We start from the raw sequence: 23,849 nt of genomic DNA on the forward strand, positions 1-23,849 counted from the left end.
TTTAAATCTGTGATAATGCTGATCACAGTCATTTAACCCCTCAGATTCCGTGGTCAAATGCGACAACGGCATCTGAGAACTTAAAAAAAAAATTGGATGGCGTTTGCCCCTAGGGTGAGTTCCTTAGTAGTAATAGGCCTGAATAGGACTGGCCATAGAACGTACAGGGACATTTCCTGGTGGGGCAATGCTCAAGGGCCATTGGAGCCCTCCTCACGGCTGCCGGCCAGGTACATAACAATCTGATACTCTCATTAATTAATGCTAAAAGCACCACAGAGGCTCTCCTTATATAACTGTATGGCATAGTATTTGGTACAGCTGGAGCAGTATTTTGTGCTGTACTGTGGTATTTGGTTCTGCTGGGGCAGTATTTTGTGCTTAAGGCCTCATGCACATGGCCGTTGTTTTGGTCTGCATCCAAGTGGCCGTTTTGGCGGCTCGGATGCAGACCCATTCACTTCAATGGGGCCACAAAAGATTTGAACAGCACTCCGTGTGCTGTCCGCATCCGTTCCGTGGCCCCGCTAAAAAATGATAACAAGTCCTATTCTTGTCCACGCTTTGCAAACAAGAATAGGCATTTATATTGAAGGCTGTCCGTGCCGTTCTGCAATTTGGACACCATCCGTGTTTTGTGGATCAGTTATTTACGGACCGCAAAACACACCACGGTTGTGTGCATGAGGCCTTATTGTGGTATTTGGTCCTGCTGGGGAAGTATTTTATGTTATACTATGTAGGGTGGTATTTCAAACTGCACTAAGATATTGCTGTCCCTGCTGGGCCACTTTAAGTTCCCAGTTCGTACTTGCCTGAGCTCTCAGGCCTATTTCTGACACATTCCAATACAGACCTGCAGGTGGCAGAACTGCATTGGAATTAAGTATACAGAATTTTCTATTCTGTAACGATAATGATTAGAAATGGCAATTTGATGAATGCATGTTAAAGTATTGAAGTCCCCTCGGTGGGGCCTATGGTATCACTTTTACCATACTTAAAATGTCTATACTATTAAAATATAAAAATATTTATCTCATATGAGGAAAAGCATAACAAAAAAAATAAAAAAAAATAGCTGATTCGACATTTTTTTGCTTCTTCACTTCTGCAAATAAATTAAATGGAAAGTTATCAAAAATTCATACACAACTCAAAATGGTATCAGTAAAAGCTACAGTTCATCCTGCAAAAAATAAAACCTCGTACAGCTCCGTAGATATCAATATAAAAAGTGACGAGGGTCAAAATATGGTGATAAAAAGGTTTTTTTCAGTACTAAAACATAAGAAAAACTATACAAATAAGGTATCGTTGTAATCTTTCTGAATGAATGAAGGGCATGGGTCAGGGTAAAGTATGCTGTAAAAATAAAACCCAAAAAACTGTGGGGGGAATTCAATCTTTTTTCCCAATCCCACCTCATTTGGAATTTTTTTCCAGCTTTGTATTACATTGAATGCAATAGTAAATGCTGCCATTAGAAAGGACAACTTGTTCCGCAAAAAACAAGCCCTATATAACTATGTGAATGGAAAAAAAGTTATGGCTTCAGAAGGCAGGGTGTGATAAACAAAAGCAAAAAATGGAAAATTCCCCAATCCTCTATGGCCTCTTGGATGAGTTTTCTGCGCGGGTGCAATGCGTGAGGTAAACGCATTGCACCCGCACTGAATCCGAACCCATTCATTTCTATGGGGCTGTGCACATGAGCAGTGATTTTCACACATCACTTGTGCGTTGCCTGATAGTCGCAGCAAGCTCTATATTGTGCGTTTTTCACGCAACGCAGGCCCCATAGAAGTGAATTGGGCTGCGTGAAAATCGCAAGCATCAGCAAGCAAATGCGGATGCGGTGCGATTTTCACGCGTGGTTGCTAGGAGACGATCGGGGTGGGGACCCAATCTATATTATTTTCCCTTATAACATGGTTAGAAGGGAAAATAATAGCATTCTTAATACAGAATGCTAAGTAAATTAGGGATGGAGGGGTTAAAAAATAAATAATCAAAAATGAAACTCACCTCATCCACTTGTTCGCGCTGCCCGGCTTCTCCTCTTCTTTCTTCTTTGAGGACTTGGGAGGAAAAGAACCTTTGGTGACGTCACTGCGCACATCACATGATCCATCACCATGGTGATGGGCCATGTGATGACTCCACGCTGGACCATGTGAGGAGCGCAGTGACGTCAAAGGTCCTTTTCCTCCAGGTCCTCAAAGAAGAAGAAAGAAGAGGAGCCGGACTGCGCGAACAAGTGGATGAGGGGAGTTAAATTTTTATTTTATTTTTTAACCCCTCCATTCTTAATTTACTTTGCATTCTGTATTAAGAATGCTATTATTTTCCCTTATAACCATGTTATAAGGGAAAATAATAAAATCTAAACACCACCGATCCCAAACCCAAACTTCTATGAAGACGTTCGGGTTTGGGTACCAAACATGCCGATTTTTCTCACGTGCGTACAAAACGCATTAAAACACTTTGCACTTGTGCGGAAAAATCACGCATTTTCCCGCAACGCACCCGTATCCTATCTGGCCCTCACACTCGACACCCGTGTGAAAGAGGCCTAAAAGTTATTTATCAGGAACAACTCTATTAACAGGGATTTTAAGAAAGCCACTGGACAAAACAAGCAAGTAACCCTGCTTTTGAATGAGGGTCTGTCCCCAGTTTATGCTGCCTCAACATAACATAATACTGGTAGGAATCTATTTGTTGTATAACAACTCTTCACCATTTTCAAGATCTCTTTTTGCAGGCTTTAAAGTGAACATGTGTATCTACATGAGAAGACGGAATACCCATACAAAAGTAATACTCGTCACATGACTTTCTACTATTCCTCTGCAAGTTAAATTAGAAGACCGGCACAAAGTGAAAGTACCAGTCACACAGTTAGAAAAACTCTTTGTAACAGAATGGCTCAACAAAAAATATGGCTCAAAATATGGCCCAAAAATAGCAAAATGCAATTATAAACAAAAATTGCCTCCAAAAGGTGTACATAACCTTTAAAAGATAACTGTTGCATTTATTTATTTTTTACTATTGGATTTTGGTGATTAATATCACCTTGTTGGCCCGGTTTTAATTTTTGATTGTTTAATAAATAACCCCTAAAAGCCAAATTTTTGTCCCCAATATTGGGTATTGTTACCTGAGATTAAAATCAGGTTGCTAGGCATCCACATCTACCAGTTTGCTCAGATGAAGACGGGGTACGCACAAGCAGGCTCTTCTCCTGCCTGCGTGTGCGCTCACATTACTGCCCAGAACTGACAGGCCATCTTTCCACCAGCTGAAGCTTAACAGACAATGGGTGTTACAACAGGACAACGACCCAAAGCATAGAAGTAAATCAACAACAGATTGGCTTAAACAGAAGAAAATACGCCTTCTGGAGTGGCCCAGTCAGAGTCCTGACCTCAACCCGATTGAGGTGCTGTGGCATGACCTCAAGAAAGTGATTCACGCCAGACATCTCAAGAATATTGCTGAACTGAAACAGTTCTGTAAAGAGGAATGGTCAAGAATTACTCCTGACCGTTGTGCACGTCTGATCTGCAACTATAGGAAACGTTTGGTTGAAGTTATTGCTGCCAAAGGAGGTTCAACCAGTTATTAAATCCAAGGGTTCACATACTTTTTCCACCTGCACTGTGAATGTTTACATGGTGTGTTCAATAAAAACATGGTAACATTTAATTATTTGTGTGTTATTAGTTTAAGCAGACTGTGATTGTCTATTGTTGTGACTTAGATGAAGATCAGATCACATTTTATGACCAATTTGTGCAGAAATCCATATCATTCCAAAGGGTTCACATACTTTTTCTTGCAACTGTATACTGTACAATCTGTATACACAGTTCAATGCAAACATTTGGGAGGGCTCTGGTTACTGGCACTTTTGGGGGGCTATTGTTACTGGCACATTTGAGGGGGGCTATTGTTATAGGCACATGATTGGGGGGCATCTATGGGGGCACATTTTAATGGCACAAAAATGTGCCCCCATATTTTGACCCCTATAACTTTTTTGTAATTATGTGTACGGAGCTGTGTGGGGGCTAATTTTTTTAGGTGCAATCTGATCTTCATTGATACCATTCTGGGGTGTGTATGACTTTTTGATCACCTTTTATTTAACTTTTTTTGAGGAAATGAAGCATCCAAAAATGGCGAATCGGACAATTGGACACTTTTTTAAAGTTTTCTGTTTACCGTATGGGGAATTGTTTTTATATTTTTATAGTATAGGCGTTTTTGCACATTGCGACACCCATGATGTGTATTTTATTTATTTTTTTAATTTTGGCAAAAAGAGGTTTATTTGATATGGTTTTTTTTTATTATTATTTTTTTTACACTTTTGTATAGTTCTCATAGGGAACTATAACACGCAATCATTAGATTGCTATTCTCATACATTCCAATGCAATAGCATTGGAATATATGATAAATCGCATATTTTCTATGGAGCCTATTACAGGTTAGGCTCCATAGGAAATACTATGCAGCAGCCAGGGTTTCATTCATAGAGACCCAGGCTGCAGCAGGCACGCTCCAGCTTTCTGTGTCCAAGCTAAATTGAGGGTCTACAATCCAGCCACTTCCTAAAGTGTGTGTGATAGAAGGAGGAGGAGGGTGTGTTTAAGTGGGGAGGAGCAATGATTGGTTGAGGTGCAGAAGCTAGTGCATGAGAGGAGCTCAATGCATTGTGGGTAGTGAGGGCAGGCGGGATTAGCCTCAGGGTGAGGGCAGTGGCAGCCATCTTAACAGAATAGTGAAATTGCTGTTTTATGCAGACTGGTTGCTAAGGGCTGAATCTTATTAAATATGGGGTAAGTCAGTCTAATAGTTATTGATTCGGGAATATCATGTTATTAGTAACTACATATATGAAAATTAAAATTAGGGTTGAAATGTGACAGTTATCCTTCAAATATAGTAGAGCACAAAATGTTTCCAGTACACATAGTTTGCTACAATGTTCCATATGTGAAAAAGTAACATTACCACCGTAACAAGCATTTTTTTCTCTCTCATATGAAAACATAGATGTAACTCGTGAGGAGAAGAAATGCAGCAATTTTGATGCAAACATTGGACCACTGTGTTGCTACGCAGCACTATCCTAAATACAAGTTATGTAGGATGAGAAAGTAACAGCAGCAAAAAAGACTAGATATGAAGTAAGATGTGTACCTCCTTTTCCACCTCCTGCTCTTCTTCAGACACAGCAGTATTTGGTGAGATGACTGGTGTCCACCTGAGACAATCTGGATCCACCTCATTTATCCGAGGTTGAGACTTTAATTTTACCATGCAATTATCCATGAGTTTATCCCGTCTGATAATAACAAAGCTGAAATGAAATAATTTTATTACATACTGAGAAAAGACATCAGATCCCACCACCAAAATCCTGTGCAAAAGACTCCCACTTTACTGCGTATCCTGATGTCATGGTCAAATTTTCCTAGTGTGGTCAAAAGGACAAAGTAATTTGTTAATGGGTTCAGTAACCAGAACTAACAGGCACACACAGCCTTGGCTATCTAAAACAGACTTAGCAAAGCTATTAAAAAGTGCTTGAAACTGATTCTTAACTATCTATCTGTGTTCTAGTCACTCACCTGTCTCCTCTTTTGTCTATCATGTTGAGATGCTGCAGCGTAGTTGCGATGTCATGTGGACACATTCCTGTCGCCTGACTTAGACCTTTCACACTTATCTGCTTCTCATGATGAGTACAAAAATAATCTATTATGACACTCTTCCAGTAAGCCAGATAGGATAGGCGTCCTAAGTCTGATAAGGGTTTCTCAGGAGAGCCTGCTTGCCCCTCACATCGTGATAACAAGTAACCTATAGAAAGATTCAATATATTACACGTTCAGAGTCCTCAACACATTTACATATAAACCACACAATTAGTACTGCATGATAACTGATTAATATCAGTTTAAATTTCACTGTTTGAAGGAAAAATTACACCACCCATAAGAATACTATTTGGGATTGTGCCAATCCCTGGCCCATGCAAGTCCCTGGAAGTTTTCTGATGGAAATTACCCTTGTGCCATCACTATATTTTATAATCTCAAATCACACACTACCTCGCTGTTAAAGGGGTTGTCTCACTTCAGCAAATGGCATTTATCATGTAGACAAAGTTATTACAAGACATTTAGGTCTTGTTAACATCTCTGTTATGTGATCCAGCTCAGAGCAGCATGCCAGATCTCGCACTGCTCTACTGATTCTCAACTTCACCGCTGGATTCCTATTGAGTGCAACGAGGTCGGGCGTTGATCCGACCACTTTCCAACATAAGTGCCAGGTTTCGGCTGAATAAAAACTGTGTTTTTTGTCTGGCCGAAGGCAGCCCGATCTCCTTAACAGACATGTGAACGTAGTCTTACTAATGTATTCTATGTCCATATTGCCTCATTTGGTGGCTTGATTCATTTTTCCCATCACATTATATACTGGTTGAACACTGGATACAAGCAGTGTATAATATGATGTAAAAAATGAATGCAGCCAGCAAAGGAGGCAATATGTATAATAACAATACAATAGTGTCTTGTATTAACTTTGTCTACATGATCAATGCCGTTGGTTGAAGTGACACAACCCCTTTAACATATGAAATGGCTTGAAAGGCAGTGGGCATATAATTCCCCCCCCCCCCCCCCCCCCCCCATTCATATACAGTGGATATAAAAAGGTCTACACACCCCTGTTAAAATGTCAGGTTTCTGTGATGTAAAAAAATGAGACAAAGGTAAATAATTTCAGAACTTTTTCCACCTTTAACCCCTTAGGGACACAGCATTATTTCACCTTAAGGACCAGGCCATTTTTTGCAAATCTGACCAGTGTCACTTTAAGTGCTGATAACTTTAAAACGCTTTGACTTATCCAGGCCATTCTGAGATTGTTTTTTCGTCACATATTGTACTTCATGACAGTGGTAAAATGAAGTAAAAAAATAATTAAAAATGAAGTAAAAAAATAAATTTTTATTTATAAAAAAATAACAAATTTACTAAAAATGTGTAAAAAAATAGCAAATTTCCAAGTTTCAATTTCTCTACCTCTATAATATATAGCAATACCTACAAAAATAGTTATTACTTTACTTTCCCCATATGTCTACTTCATGTTTGGATCAATTTGGGAATGATATTTTATTTTTGGGAAATGTTACAAGGCTTAGAAGTTTAGCAGCAAATCTTGAAATGTTTCTGAAATTTTCAAAACCCCATTTTTTAGGGACCAGTTCAGGTCTGAAGTCACTTTGTGGGGCTTACATAATAGAAACCACCCAAAAATGACCCCATTCTAGAAACTACACCCCTCAAGGTATTCAAAACTGATTTTACAAACATTGTTAACCCTTTAGGTGTTCCACAAGAGTTAATGGCAAATGGTGATAACATTTCTGAATTTAGATTTTTTTGAAACATTTTCAATTTTATTCCATTTTTTCCAGTAACAAAGCAAAGGGTTAACAGCCAAACAAAATGCTATATTTATTGTCCCGATTCTGTAGTTTGCAGAAACACCCCATATGTGGCCGTAAACTACTGTACGGGCACACAGTAGGGAGTAGAGGGAAAGGTGCGCCATATGGTTTTTGGAAGGCAGATTTTGCTGGACAGTTTTTTTTTTTTTTTTTACACCATGTCCCATTTGAAGCCCCCCTGATGCACCCCTATAGTAGAACCTCCATAAAAGTGACCCATCTAAGAAACTACACCCCTCCAGGTATTCAAAACTGATTTTACAAGCTTTGTTAACCCTTTAGGTGTTCCACAAGATTTAATGGAAAATAGAGACACAATTTCAAAATTTCACTTTTAATAATTTTTTTCCAGTTACAAAGCAAGGGTTAACAGCCAAAAATTTTGCTGGACTGTTTTTTTTTTTTTTTACACAATGTCCCATTTGAAGTCCCCTGATGCACCCCTAGAGTAGAAACTCCAAAAAAGTTACCCAATTTCAGAAACTACAGGATAGGGTGGCAGCATTGTTGGCACTAGTTTAGGGTACATATGATTTTTGGTTGCTCTATATTACACTTTTTGTGAGGCAATGTAACAAGAAATAGCTGTTTTGGCACAGTTTTTATTTTTAACATTCATCTGACAGGTTAGATAATGTAATATTTTTAAAGAGCAGGTTGTCACGGACGTGGAGATACCTAATATGTATACAATTTTTTTTATTTATGTAAGTTTTACACAATGATTTCATTTTTGAAACAAAAAAAAAATCATGTTTTAGTGTCTCCATAGTCTCATGTTTTAGTGTCTCCATAGAGAGCCATAGTTTTTTCAGTTTTAGGGCAAATATCTTGGGTAGGGTACGATTTTTGCGGGATGACATGACTGTTTGATTGGCACTATTTTGGGGCGCGTCTGACTTTTTGATCGCTTGCTATTACACTTTTTGTGATGTAAGGTGACAAAAATTAGCTTTTTTTTACACCGGTTTTATTTTAGTATTTTTTTTTTACGATGTTCACCTGAGGGGTTAGATCATGTAATATTTTTACAGAACAGGTTGTCACGGATGCGGCGATACCCAATATGTATATATTTTTTTTATTTATGTAAGTTTTACACAATGATTTCATTTTTGAAACAAAAAAATCATGTTTTAGTGTCTCCATAGTCTGAGAGCCATAATTTTTTAAGTTTTTGTCAAATATCTTGGGTAGGGTATGATTTTTTCGGGATGAGATAACGGTTTGATTGGCACTATTTTGGGGTGCGTATGACTTTTTGATCACTTTTATTACCTTTTTTAGGAAGTAAGGTGGTATAACCACTCTGGTATAACCACTGCACACCAATGAATATTCAAGAGGAGGCAGGCGGGGGATCGCAATCCCGCCTGCCACCCCGCCCACACTGCCTGCAAAAAAATATTTTTGGCATTTTAAAGTTTCTGATCCCCGCAATCAGGGACCGCGGGATCAGAAACTACAGAAAGCGCAGCAAACCGCATTGCTGCGATCGCTGACATGGGGGGGTCACAGGACCCCCCAGCGCATTTAGCCTAGGTGCCTGCTCAATCATTTGAGCAGGCACCGGGTTCTGATCACCGCCCGCCGGGCGGCAGTGATCGGAGCCATACATGACGTACCGGTACGTCATGTGTCCTGAAGAGGTTAATGTGACCTATAAACTGTACAACTCAATTGAAAAATAAACGGAAATATTTTAGGTGGAGGGAAGAAAAATAAAATAAAAAATAATGTGGTTGCATAAGTGTGCATAACTTATAACTGGGGATGTAGCTGTGTTCAGAATTAAGCAATCACATTCAAAAACGTGTTAAATAGGAGTCAGCATACACCTGCCATCTTTTAAAGTGCCTCTGATTAACCCCAAATAAAGTTCAGCTGCTCTAGTTGGTCTTTCCTGAACTTTTCTTAGTCGGGCCCCACAGCAAAAGCCATGGTCCACAGAGAACTTCCAAAGCATCAGAGGGATCTCATTGTTAAAAGGCATCAGTCAGGAGAAGGGTACAAAAGAATTTCCAAGGCATTAGATATACCATGGAACACAGTGAAGACAGTCATCATCAAGTGGAGAAAATATGGCACAACAGTGACATTACCAAGAACTGGACGTCCCTCCAAAATTGATGAAAAGACGAGAAGAAAACTGGTCTGGGAGGCTACCAAGAAAGAGGCCTACAGCAACATTAAAGTTGCTGCAGGAATATCTGGCAAGTACTGGCTGTGTGGTACATGTGACAACAATCTCCCATATTCTTTATATGTCTGGGCTATGGGGTAGAGTGGCAAGACGAAAGCCTTTTCTTACGAAGAAAAACATCCAAGCCAAAAATGCCTTTCTACCCTCCCCCATCAGGGCCCTCCTGCTGGCCGACAGACCACCTCCAGTACCAAGCTCTATACATAACCCCCTCATCCAGAATACCTTAAAGGTCTGGAGGTGTTTATCGTCCTGCTCCAGGGCCTTAACCTTACTCTCCCCATTTATGCTAATAAAAGATGTTATCAATTTGGCACCCAAGGATCTGAGGGAAAGCTGCCCTATCGCCCTGAGGTCTTCGGAGGCTGCTATCTCACAAATTCTAGATCAGGATGGTTGTATACTCCCAGACTTTGAAATTAGCTAAATACTTAACACGCAGATTCACAACCCTATCCTTATGCGCTTCCTTGGATCAGAATCCCTCCCTCTCACAAGGAAAACTCCTCCTTCTACAGTTACTAGCTGGTTTGAGGAGATAAGTAACAAGAAATATCCACCCAAAACTATTTCCACAATTTATAAACACCTGATATCCCCTCCTTCCACACCCAAACCTGCAATAATCGGCCTTTGGGAGAGAGACCTCCAGCGGACCCTGACGCCTCCTGAGATAGCTAAAGCGCTAATCACCCCTCATAGGATCTCCAGGTGTATACGTATCCAAGAGAACAGTTATAAAGTATTAATGAGATGGTACAGGACCCCAGATAAGACATGTCGGTATAAACCTAATGCCCCTGATATTTGAGGGAGGTGCAATAAGGCCAAAGGCTCATTCTTGCACATCTGGTGGTCATGTGAATTAATCAATCCCTGGTGGAATAACATAATCAGATTGAGCAATCAGATTTGTCAGACCTCCTCCCCCTGCTCCCCAGATCTAACTCTGTTATCCTTGGGAATAAGTGGTGTGAACCCCTATAGATCTTCACTCTTCTCTCTCTTAGTAGCAGCAGCCAGACTTCTTTTACCTACTCATTGGCTATCCTCCGAGGTCCCTTGTACTGAGCACTGGATCAACAGAGTAGACCAGATATACAGATTGGAAGAGATCTCACATTGGGAGACATGCTCTAGGACCACTTTCCTTCAGATTTGGTCTCCTTGGAGAGCTTATAGAAAATTCTCCTAGCTCTCATCCCTCGCCTGCCGTAGACCAGTAACCTAAATCCAAGATCTTCCTACGCTAGATATTACCTGCTTCACAACAAATTAATTTTACCTCAGTGCCTCTGTCATATTGTCAATTTAAATAAGTGTTAATGTTCACTTTTGTTCGATACCTGTCTTTCTGTGGCCTTGCAGGCCTCCTTCTACATATACAAATGCTACTTGTACTTGTGACTGTTATTCTCAGGCACTTCTTGTGTAAAGTTATTATACTATGTTTTTGGCACTGATCAGATCTATGAAAATAAAAAACAATAAAAATTGTCAATATAAAAAAAAACATCCAAGCCAGGCTACATTTTCAAAAACACATCTGAAGTCTCCCAAAAGCATGTGGTAAAAGGTGTTATGGTCTGATAAAACCAAGGTTGAACTTTTTGGCCATAATTCCAAAAGATATGTTTGGCACAAAAACAACACTGCACATCCATCACCAAAAGATCACCATACCCACAGTGAAGCATGGTGGGGGCAGCATCATGCTTTGGGGTTGTTTTTCTTCAGCTGGAACTGGGGCCTTAGTTAAGCTACAGGGAATTATGAACATTTCCAAATACCAGTCAATATTGGCACCAAACCTTCAAGCTTCTGCTAGAACCCATGACAGCGACCCAAAGCATACATCCAAATCAACAAAGGAATGGCTTCACCAGAAGAAGATTAAAGTTTTGAAATGGCCCGGCAAGAGCCCAGACCTGAATCCGATTGAAAATCTGTGGGGTGATCTGAAGAGGGCTGTGCACAGGAGATGCCCTCACAATCTGACAGATTTGGAGTGTTTTTGCAAAGAAGAGTGGGCAAATCTTGCCAAGCCAATATGTGCCATGCTGATAGACTCATACCCCAAAAGACTGAGTGCGTAAATAAAATCAAAAGGTGCTTCAACAAAGTATTAGTTTAACCACTTCAACCCCGCTAGCTAAAACCCCCTTAATGACCAGGCCACTTTTTACACTTCTGCACTACGCTACTTTCACCGTTTATCGCTCGGTCATGCAACTTACCACCCAAATGAATTTTACCTCCTTTTCTTCTCACTAATAGAGCTTTCATTTGGTGGTATTTCATTGCTGCTGACATTTTTACTTTTTTTGTTATTAATCAAAATGTAACGATTTTTTTGCAAAAAAATGAAATTTTTCACTTTCAGCTGTAAAATTTTGCAAAAAAAAAAACCCGACATCCATATATAAATTTTTCGCTAAGTTTATTGTTCTACATGTCTTTGATAAAAAAAATACTATTTGGTCAAGAAAAAAAATGGTTTGGGTAAAAGTTATAGCGTTTACAAACTATGGTACAAAAATTTGAATTTCCGCTTTTTGAAGCAGCTCTGACTTTCTGAGCACCTGTCATGTTTCCTGAGGTTCTACAATGCCCAAACAGTAGAAAAACCCCACAAATGACCCCATTTCGGAAAGTAGACACCCTGAGGTATTCGTATTTTTTTTTTCTTACAAACTCTCATATTCCACTAACTTGCGACAAAAAATAAAAAATTCTAGGAACTCGCCATGCCCCTCACGGAATACCTTGGGGTGTCTTCTTTCCAAAATGGGGTCACTTGTGGCGTAGTTATAATGCCCTGGCAATTTAGGGGCCCAAATGTGTGAGAAGTACTTTGCAATCAAAATGTGTAAAAAAATGGCCTGCAAAATCCGAAAGGTGCACTTTGGAATACGTGCCCCTTTGCCCACCTTGGCTGCAAAAAAGTGTCACACATCTGGTATCGCCGTACTCGGGAGAGGTTGGGGAATGTGTTTAGGGGTGTCATTTTACATATACCCATGCTGGGTGAGAGAAATATCTTGGCAAAAGACAACTTTTCCAATTTTTTTATACAAAGTTGGCATTTGACCTAGATATTAACTTTTTGAACTAAACATTAACCTTTTTGCTTACTGGTGTTTTTTTTTTTTTTTTACCTTTATAGAACAAACCTCTCCTTCCCCATGGGTCAATGTGCAAAGCGCAAATTGCCCAAAGATGTGGCGAAGTGCGTTATGCACTTTGTCCAAGGTGAAAGGAAACGTTTGCAGCAGCTGTGAGTGAATGGGCCCTAATAGCCCTGTGTGCCTGTCCTGGTGAGATGTGATCCCTATGCTAGGTGTACCTGTGTGTGGTACTTCCAGAAACACTCCCCTCAGCATAGGGCAGGGTGGTCAGGACAGTCAGGACAGAAATAGCGGGTGTCACGCCTTATTCCACTCCTGCTACAGACACAACATCTTTTTCAGGGTGACGTTGGGTTGAGGTACCAGCAACGACATTGGGGAAATGTCGCTCGTGTAGACAGCTAACTACACTGGTGGATGGGGCCACGAGGCTCTCGATGATCTCTTCCTGAAATTTGAGGAAGGATCGTGTTCTCCCAGCCTTACTGTAGAGAACAAAACTATTATACAGAGCCAATTGAATCAAATATACAGACACCTTCTTATACCAGCGTCTGGTTCTGCGGGAAACTAAATACGGAGACAACATCTGGTCATTGAAGTCCACCCCTCCCATGTGAAGGTTATAGTCGTGGACTGAGAGGGGCTTTTCAATGACACGGGTTGCTCGCTCAATTTGTATTGTCGTGTCTGCGTGAATGGAGGAGAGCATGTAAACGTCACGCTTGTCTCTCCATTTCACCGCGAGCAGTTCTTCGTTACACAGTGCGGCCCTCTGCCCCCTTGCAAGACGGGTGCTAACGAGCCGTTGGGGGAAGCCCGCGCGACTAGTTCGCACAGTGCCACAGGCGCCAATCCATTCTAGAAACAAATGCCTAAAGAGGGCCACACTTGTGTAGAAATTGTCCACATAAAGATGGTACCCCTTGCCGAATAAGGGTGACACCAAGTCCCAGACTATCTTCCCACTGCTCCCCAGGTAGTCAGGGCAACCGACCGGCTCCAGGGTCTGATCTTTTCCCTCATAGACACGAAATTTGTGGGTATAGCCTGTGGCCCTTTCACAGAGCTTATACAATTTGACCCCATACCGGGCGCGCTTGCTTGGGATGTATTGTTTGAAGCCAAGGCGCCCGGTAAAATGTATTAGGAACTCGTCTACGCAGATGTTTTGCTCTGGGGTATACAAATCTGCAAATTTCTGGTTGAAATGGTCTATGAGGGGCCGAATTTTGTGGAGCCGGTCAAAAGCTGGGTGGCCTCTGGGACGGGAGGCGGTGTTGTCGCTAAAGTGCAGGAAACGCAGGATGATCTCAAATCGTGTCCTGGACATAGCAGCAGAGAACATGGGCATGTGATGAATTGGGTTCGTGGACCAATATGACCGCAATTCATGCTTTTTAGTTAGACCCATGTTGAGGAGAAGGCCCAAAAAAAAAATTATTTCGGAAACTTGGACTGGTTTCCACCGGAAAGGCTGGGCATAAAAGCTTCCCGGGTTAGCGGTTATAAATTGTGTGGCATACCGATTTGTTTCTGCCACAACTAAGTCTAAGAGCTCCGCAGTCAAGAACAGCTCAAAAAATCCCAGGGCCGAACAGATCTGAGCTGTCTCAACCCGAACTCCAGACTGGGCGGTGAAAGGGGGAACTACAGGTGCAGCTGAAGTTGGGGACTGCCAATCAGGGTTTGCCAGCACCTCAGGGATTCTAGGGGCTCTACGGGCACGTCTTTGCGGTGGCAGCGACGGGGTCACTACTGCACGTGCCACCGTACCAGCTTCAACTGCCCTTCTGGTGCTCGCTACTTCACCATGTTCTACGGCAGTGCTGGTACTAGGTCCATGAAGGGCTGCGCTGCTGGTGTATGCCTCACCACGTAATCCGACAGCACCAGCCCCACTCTGCTGCTCTTGAAGCGGATCCTGTGCAACCTGCGGTCTAGCGACACGGGGCCGGGTACGCCTGGTGCTATCAGGGACCTCAGCCTCCTCGTCCGAACTTTGGGTCAGAGAGCCACTGCTTTCTACAGGTTCATATTCTGACCCGCTAGATTCAACAGATGAGGGTTCCCATTCCTCATCCGAATGGGTCAGAAGCCTGTAGGCCTCTTCAGAAGAATACCCCCTGTTTGACATTTGGGCAAATAAATTTAGGGGTATTCCCTGAGACTACCCAAGAAAAAAAGAGAGCCTCTCTTACAAATGGGAGGCTAGCGAAGTACCGGAGGCCGCTGCGGTTGATAAAAAATATCAAAACAGATTTTTTTATCGCCGCAGCGCGTGTAAAGTGAATGTGCAGTGATCCCCAAAATATATTTTTTGTCACTGCGGTGGGGCGGGCGTGGGTGAACGCACGTGCGGGCGACCGATCAGGCCTGATCGGGCAAACACTGCGTTTTGGGTGGAGGGCGAACTAAAGTGACACTAATACAATTATAGATCTGACCGTGATCAGTTTTGATCACTTCCAGATACTATAAAAGTACAAATGCTGATTAGCGATACGCTAATCAGCAAATAAGGGACTGCGGTGCGGTGGGCTGGGCGCTAACTGATCCCTAAACTACCTAACCAAGGGGCCTAAACTATCCTAAAACCTAACAGTCAATACCAGTGGAAAAAAAAAGTGACAGTTTGCACTGATCACTTTTTTCCTTTCACTAGTGATTGACAGGGGCGATCAAAGGGGTGATCAAAGGGTTAATTGGGGTTCAGGGGGGTGATCTGGGGCTAGTATGTGGTGTTTGGTGTACTCACTGTGAAGCCTGCTCCTCTGCTGGATCCAACCGACGAAAAGGACCAGCCAGCAGAGGAGCAGGGCAGCCATATAACAGATCATATTTACTAATATGATCTGCTATCTGGCTTCTGATTGTTTTTTAAAAAAATCAGCAACCTGCCAGACGCGATCATTGGCTGGCAGGTTGCTGACGAAATGCTCCTTGAACTTTTGACGGCCCGCGATGCGCATGCGCGGGCCGGCTGTGACCGAAATCTCGCGTATCGCGAGATGACGCACGGATGCGTCCAGGAGGAGTAAATCAACCACCTTCCCGGACACATCCGTGCATTAGGCGGTCGGGAGGTGGTTAAGGGTGTGCACACTTAGAAACCTGACAAACCTGAAACCTCAGCCCCCCTAGCTTAAACCCCCTTAATGACCTGACCACTTTTTACAATTCTGCACTACACTACTTTCACGGTTTATTGCTCGGTCATACAACTTACCACCCAAATTAATTTTACCTCCTTTTCTTCTCACTAATAGAGCTTTCATTTGGTGTTATTTCATTGCTGCTGACATTTTTCCTTTTTTTTATATTAATAAAAATTGACCAAAATTTTTGCAAAAAAAATGACATTTTTCACTTTCTGTTGTAAATTTTTTCAAATAAAACTACATTTCTATATAAATTTTTCTCAAAATTTATTGTTCTACATGTATTTGATAAAAAAAAATGCAATAAGTGTATATTTATTAGTTCGGGTAAAAGTTATAGCGTTTACAAACTATGGTGCAAAAAAATTAATTTACGCACTTTGACTTTCTGAACACCTGTCATGTTTCCTGAACACCACAAATGAGCACAAATGACCCCATTTCGGAAAGTAGACACCCTAAGGTATTTGCTGATGGGCATAGTGAGTTCATGGAAGTTTTTATTTTTTGTCACAAGTTAGCGGAAATTGAATTTTTTTTTTTTCTTACAAAGTCTCATATTCCACTAACTTGTGACAAAAAAAAAAAGTATAGGAAGCCACTGCGATTGATAAAAAATATCAAAACTGATTTTTGTTATGACCGCAGTGCTTGTGTAGTGATTGTGCAGTGATAAAAAAAATGTAAATTGTCACTGCGGCGGGGTGGGTGTGGGTGAACGCACGTGTGAGCGACCGATCAGGCCTGATCGGTCAAACACTGCGTTTTGGGTGGAGGGCGAACTAAGGTGACACTAATACTATTATAGATCTGACTGTGATCAGTTCTGATCACTTACAGATACTATAAAGTACCAATGCTGATTAGCAATACGCTAATCAGCAAATCAGTGACTGAGGTGGGCTGGGCGCTAACTGAAGCCAACTACCTACCAAAGGGGCATAAACTAACCTAAACCTAACAGTCAATACTGGTGAAAAAAAAAAAATAAGTGACAGTTTACACTGATCACTTTTTTCCCTTTCACTAGTGATTGACAGGGGTGATCAAGGGGTTAATTGGGGTGATGGGGGGTGACCTGGGGCTAAATATGTAGTGCTTGGTGTACTCACTATGATCTGTTCTCTCTGCTGGGACCAACCGACGAAAAGGAACCAGCAGAGAGCACAGAAGCCATTTAACACATTGGGCCAGATATATCATTAGGCAAAGTCACTTTTGTGGAGTGGAAAAGTCGCAAAAAAGTCCCAAAGGCTAAAACTGCGCACAAATTTGCGACTCTTTTCTGCTCTGCACTATGCTCGCCAGTTTTCTGAAAGTGGGCGCGTTTTCGTATGTAAATGAATCTCTAGACAGATTTACTATTGGGACTTTTTTTAAAAGTCGCAAAAAAGTCGCAACTTCACTCCAGTGAGGACCATGCTTATCTTATGAGACTTTTTAATAGAACATGCGACTTTTTCATAAAGATGTGCGACTTTTGTAAAGCTGCTTACTGACGGATAAACTGCTACCGTCAATCCACATTTATTACAGTCTTACGCTCTTAGGGCTCATGCACACGACAGTATTTTGCGTTCAGTATATTGGACGTTTTTTGAGCTCAGTATACTGAACATATACTGAACCATTCATTTCAATGGTTCAGCAAAAAATACTGAAGTGTCTCAGTGTGCTTTCCGTTTCAGTATTTCAGTATTTCCGTGCCGTGAAAAGATAGAACATGTCCTATTCTTGTCCGCAAATCACGGTGCTTGGCTCCATTCAAGTCAATGGGTCCGCAAAAAAAACGGAACACATAAGGAAATGCATCCGTATCTCCTCCGTATCCGTTCCGTTTTTTGCTGAACCATCTATTGAAAATGTTATGCTCAGCCCAATTTTTTCTATGTAATTACTGTATACTGTATATGGCATACGGAAAAACGGAACGGAAAAACGGAAAGGAAACGGAAACACAACGGAAACAAAAAACGGAATAACGGATCCGTAAAAAACGGACCGCAAAACACTGAAAAAGCAATACTGTCGTGTGCATGAGGCCTTAGCCAGGGAGAAGACGCTCCAGTTTTCCAGAGATTCGTGAGAACTGGAGCGATTTTATCCATCCCGAGCCGGCGCCATCTTGCGAGAACTGGAGCGTCTTCTCCCTGGCTAAGAGCGGAGCGCGCTGATTGGATGCGCTCCATGCCAGGGAGAAGAATGACACGGCCGGGAGAACTTTTGAAGGCCCGCCCAGTTGAACCGAATGGCTCATTAGCATACAAGGTGGCAAATATTCCGGGGGGTAGCGCAGACAAACGGGGGCACTGATTGAAAAATAATGAATGATTGAATAAGAAATACCGGGGGCATGTAAGTAAGGCTATATCTGTAGTTTAACTTTCATTTTCAGGTGAAAGGTCCTCTTTAAGTCCAGTTTTAAGACCCTCTGATGGATCTCAAAACCGGAATTACAGTAACAATGGAAGTGTGAAACAGGCCTAATGCAGTGCTACCTCTCTCCTTATAACATGCATTCAACCCAACATGTGGACTAAAATTACAGTGTATAAAATTACACTGCAGGAAAAGTAATCTGGATAGAAAAGATTTTCCATATCGCACATGAGGTCCCATATTTTTCCCACTCTCAGAAACTACATGCCACAATCAGACAGGTTATCTGTTATCTTCTTTACTTACTTCCCAATATAACTGTCAGGAAGGAAATCAATTTATTTAAAAATGATCATCAGCTGCAGGAGATAAGGATGTCATGATGCCAGCAGGGGGAACCCAAGGTAAGCCTACTTGCACACTAGCATTTCTATTTTCCGGTATTAAGATCAGTCATAGGGTCTCATTATCAATGGTGACAAAACGTAACTGAACAGAACGGAATGCTCCAAAATCCATTCTGCTCAGTTTGGTTGCGTTCTTATACCGGAGAGTAAACCACAGCAAGCTGCGGTTTTCTTTCCGTCATGGGATGCAGAGCAAGGCGGATCAGTCATGACCCACAATGCAAGTCAATGGGGTCAGATCCGTTTAACTCTGACACGATAGAAAACTGATCCGTCCCCCATTGACTTTTGCTGGAGTTCATGACTGATCCGTCTTGGGTATGTTACAGATAATACAACCGGATACATTCATAGTGGATGCAGATGGTTGTATTATCAGTAACGGAAGCATTTTTGCTGAACCCTGCCGAATCCAGCAAAAACGCTAGTGTGAAAGTAGCCTAAATAATGTTAGGAGCGAGACATTGACCCTAACAAATTACTGTATCCAAATCTGTTTTTACGCTGGAGTTCTGCAGTTTACTACTCTGTTCAACAAGTTTAATCAAAATTATTGCAAACCATGACATTTTGGTGATCACAATATTATGCAGTACTACAGAAATTTATTTCCCAACTTTATATAAACAATGGTTATTACATATCCTTGCATCCCATCTCAATTTTTTTTGGCCAGGGACATCACTGTGCAGTGAAGAACACATGAATAAGGCCTCATGCACACGACCGTTGTTTTGCTCCGCATCGGAGCCGCAGTTTTTGTGGCTTGGATGCGGACCCATTCACTTCGTTGAGGCAAAAAAAGTTGCGGACAGCACTCGGTGCGCTGTCCGCATCTGTTCCTCCGCTGGGTGGTCCGCAGAAAAAATATAACCTGTCCTATTCTTGTTCGTTTTGCGGACAAGAATAGGCAGTTATATCAATGGCTGTCCGTGCCGTTCCGCAAATTGTGGAATGCACATGGATGCCTTCCGCGTTTTGCGGACCGCAAAACACACAACGGTCGTGTGCATGAGGCCTAAGGCTGTGCTGCAGTTCCAGGCTGAAGGGGCTGCAGCGCAGAAAGGCTGTAGGTTCTCCATTCTCAGGGATGGGAATATCCCTTTCAATTTTAAAAGATTATCTTTCTGAATTTAAAGTAAAATTCATGAAATGAATATCTGATATTCAGATCCATCATAGAGTGATCACTCTCATAACCCACAAAAAGAGGACACCATGCCAGGACAGTGGGTGTTACAAAACAAAGAATTGAAAGCATAAACTATACACAGCTTCAGAGGACATTATAGGGAGGAGGTATAAGAGGAGAGGGCTTACCTAGGATACCCAGCATACCTAGGATGATATAATGTGATAGCAGAGGAAATTACAGGGATGGGGTACAAGAGGAGAGGACTACAACTCTCAGCTAGTCCAAGCTGTTATTATGGTATATTACAGGACAATACAGGGATGAGGTATAAGAGGAGTAAACTACTACTTTCAACCTGTCCAGGTTTTTGTTAGGTGATGTCAGAGAACATATCAGGGAGGAGGTATAAGAGGAAACAACTACAGCTCCCAGCATGTCCAGGTAGTTATTATGGGATATCAGGACACTACAGAGATTGGGTATAAAAGGAGAGAACTACAACTCCCAGCATGCCCAGACCATTATGGGATATCAGAGGACAATTTAGAGAGGAAGTATGAGAGGAGAGGACTACAGCTCCCAGCATGTACATTCTTTTATTATGGGATATCAGAGGACAATTCAGAGAGGAAATATAAGAGGAGAGGCCTACAACTTCCAAGGGCTCACCACTTCTCCACTGCTGAACTCCACCTCTGCCTGCACTGATCACATGATGGTGATATCATTACAGGTCCTTACCAATTCTCTCCACTGCTCAGCTCCGGCCCCTCCTGAACAAATCACATGACTGTGATGTCATCACAGGTCCTTCAGCTCTTACACTGTAAAAGATTATACTGACCGCCCTGCGGCGTCGACACCCACCTCCTCCTTCCTTTTGAAAATCCCAGACATTTTTGGTAATTTATAAATCACAGCTGGACAATTTTTTTAGGTCCCAGAAAGAGGGCATGTCTAGGAAAAAGAGGACGTATGGTCACCCTATCTATAATTTGTGACTGCCTGAGTCAAAAACTTTGATTGGGGTTCCTCAGGGTTCAGTCCTTGGTGCTTTTCTGTTTCATCTGTACACTGCCCCAACTAGACAAACCATCAGCATATTTGGCTTTCAATAACATCTCTATGCCTATGATACTCAAGTATAGATTTCACCTCAGCAATACTACAGAATACCAGTGACTGTCCACTGTTTCTAACATCATGTACTTTCTATTTCTGAAACAAAATATTTCAAAAAACTGTTTGTCGTCTACTAACCTACCTAAATGTGATTTTCTATTTCAGAGGGAGGCACAACCATAACTCCTAGGCTGCAGGCCCACTGTCTTGCATTTTGTAAGACTTAAGCCTCATTCACACGTCAGTGTTTTGGTCATTGATTTCCATCAGTGCTTGTGAGCCAAAACCAGGATTGGAGCCTCCACAGAAATAAGGTATAAGTTAAAGATCTGCACCTGCTCTGTATTTAGACCCGCACCTGGTTTGGGCTCACAATCACTGATGGAAATCACTGACCAAAACAATAACGTATGAATGAGGCAGGCATTTAAAGGGCTTCTGTCACCCCACTAAACGCATTATTTTTTTTGTCTACTTATAATCCCTATCCTGCCATATATTATGTTATTAATAATTTTCGTTCAGTAGATTTAGCCAAAAACTTACTTTTATGCTAATTACCTTTCTACTAGAAAGTAGGGCGTCTACTTGCTGGTAGCAGCCGCAGAAAACCGCCCCCTCCTTGTGTTGATTGACAGGGCTAGCCGCGTTCTCCTCCTCCGGCCAGCCCTGCCAGCTTTTCAAAAATTGTGCGCCTGTGTTGATTTGGCGCAGGCACTCTGAGATAAGGAGGCTCGCCTCCTCAGCACTCCCTCAGTGCGCCTGTGCCGATGACGTCTTCTCTTTCGGTGACGTCATCGGTGCAGGTGCACTGAGGGAGTGCTGAGGAGGCGAGCCTCCTTATCTCAGAGCGCCTCCGCCGAATCAACACAGGCGTGCGATTTTTGAAAAGCTGACAGGGCTGGCTGGAGGAGGAGATCGCGGCTGGCCCTGTCAATCAACACAAGGAGGGGGCGGTTTTCTGCGGCTGCTACCAGCAAGTAGAAGCCCTTTAAGCTTTTCCTTCCAAAGCGATTGGGACGCCTCATCCGCTGAATCCAGTGGTTCAGAATATGAACCTGTAGACAGCAGTGGCACTCTAACCGCTAGCGAAGATGACGAGTTAGAGGTCCCTGCTGCGGTCAGGCGTACCCGATCCCATGTCAGAGTTCTGCATACCCCGCATGATGATCCTCATTTGCAGCAGAGTGGTGCTAGCGCTGATCTTGTTTATGGTGCGGCATACACCAGCAGCGCAGCACACCCTGGACCTTCTACCAGCACTGCCGTATTCCCTGGTGAAGTGGCGAGCACCAGAAGGGCAGTTCCAGCTGGTACGGTGGCACGTGCAATAACTCCCCTGTCGCAGCCACGCGTTCACAGGCCCATAGAACCCTTAGTCTCCCAGAGGTGCTGGCAAATCCTAATTGGCAATCCCCTGCTTCCGCCGCACCCGTATTGCCCCCTTTCACCGCCCAGTCTGGAGTTCGCGTGGAGACGGCTCATTTAGGATCGGCCCTTCAGTTTTTTGAGCTGTTCTTCACCACGGATCTCTATGACCTAGTTGTGGCAGAAACCAACCGCTACGCCACAGAGTTTATTACCGCCAATCCGGAAAGCTTCTATGCCGGTGGAAACCAGTCACAGTTTCCGAGTTAAAAATTTTTTGGGGTCTTCTCCTCAGCATGGGTCTAACAATTTTTTTTTTATTGCGGTCATATTGGTCTAAAGACCCAATACATTACATGCCCATGTTCTCTGCTGCAATGTCTAGGGCGCGTTTTGAGGCCATCATGTGCTTTATGCATTTCGCTGACAATAGCACCTGTCATCCAAGAGGCCACCCTGCTTATGACCGGCTCCATAAAATTCGGCCCCTCATAGACCATTTGTCATCCAGATTTGCAGATGCGTATACCCCTAATCAAAACATCTGCATAGACGAGTCCCTAGTACATTTTACCGGGCGCCTTGGCATAAAACAGTACATCCCCAGCAAGCGCGCCCGGTATGGGGTCAAACTGTATAAGCTCTATGAAAGGGCCACAGGCTATACATATCGTTTTAGGGTCTATGAGGGAAAAGACTCAAAACTGGAGCCGGTTGGATGTCCTGACTACCTGGGGAGCAGTGGCAAGATTGTCTGGGACTTGGTGTCACCCTTACTCCACAAGGGGTACCACTTATACGTGGACAATTTTTACTCAAGCGTGGCCCTCTTTCGGCACTTACATCTAGTCGGAATTCAATGCTGTGGCACCGCGCGACCTAGTCACCGGGGCTTCCCCCAACGGCTCGTTAGTACCCGACTTGCACGGGGGAGAGGGCTGCCTTGTGTGACCAAGAACTGCTCGCGGTGAAGTGGAGGGACAAGAGGGACGTTTACCTTCTGTCCACCATTCACGCAGACACGACTGTACAAATTGAAAAAGCAACTGGAGTCATTGTGAAACCCCTCTTTGTCCACGACTATAACCTTCACATGGGAGGGGTGGACTTCAATGACCAGATGTTGGCTCCCTATTTAGTTTCCCGACACACCAGACGCTAGTATAAGAAGGTGTCTGTTTATTTGCGCCAATTGGCGATGTATAATAGTTTTGTTCTCTACAGTAAGGCTGGGAGAACAGGATCCTTCCTAAAATTCCAGGAAGAGATAATTTCAGAAATCCTGTATCCAGGAGGGTCCGTGCCTCAAGGCCCTGATGTAGTGAGCCGGCTACATGGCAGACACTTCCCGTCTGTCTATCCTGGTACCCCAACTCAACGTTCCCTAAGAAAAAGAT

The 23,849-nt window shown here is 42.7% G+C and overlaps 1 protein-coding gene across 2 annotated transcripts in view; it reads right to left on the bottom strand.

The window, feature by feature from the left end:
- The window catches only part of KAT6B (lysine acetyltransferase 6B), a 258,661-nt gene that overhangs the window by 42,245 nt on the left and 192,567 nt on the right, over positions 1 to 23,849 (bottom strand). For both annotated transcript variants that reach the window (XM_044297450.1, XM_044297449.1), the window contains exons 12-13: positions 5,652 to 5,883; positions 5,221 to 5,380 (exon numbers count right to left, since the gene is read on the bottom strand). In XM_044297450.1, coding sequence (XP_044153385.1) covers positions 5,221 to 5,380; positions 5,652 to 5,883 — 392 coding nt within the window. The remainder of the gene's footprint in view (positions 1 to 5,220; positions 5,381 to 5,651; positions 5,884 to 23,849) is intronic.

The sequence above is a fragment of the Bufo gargarizans genome, chromosome 6 (genome assembly GCF_014858855.1).
Source record: "Bufo gargarizans isolate SCDJY-AF-19 chromosome 6, ASM1485885v1, whole genome shotgun sequence".
Taxonomy (NCBI): domain Eukaryota; kingdom Metazoa; phylum Chordata; class Amphibia; order Anura; family Bufonidae; genus Bufo; species Bufo gargarizans.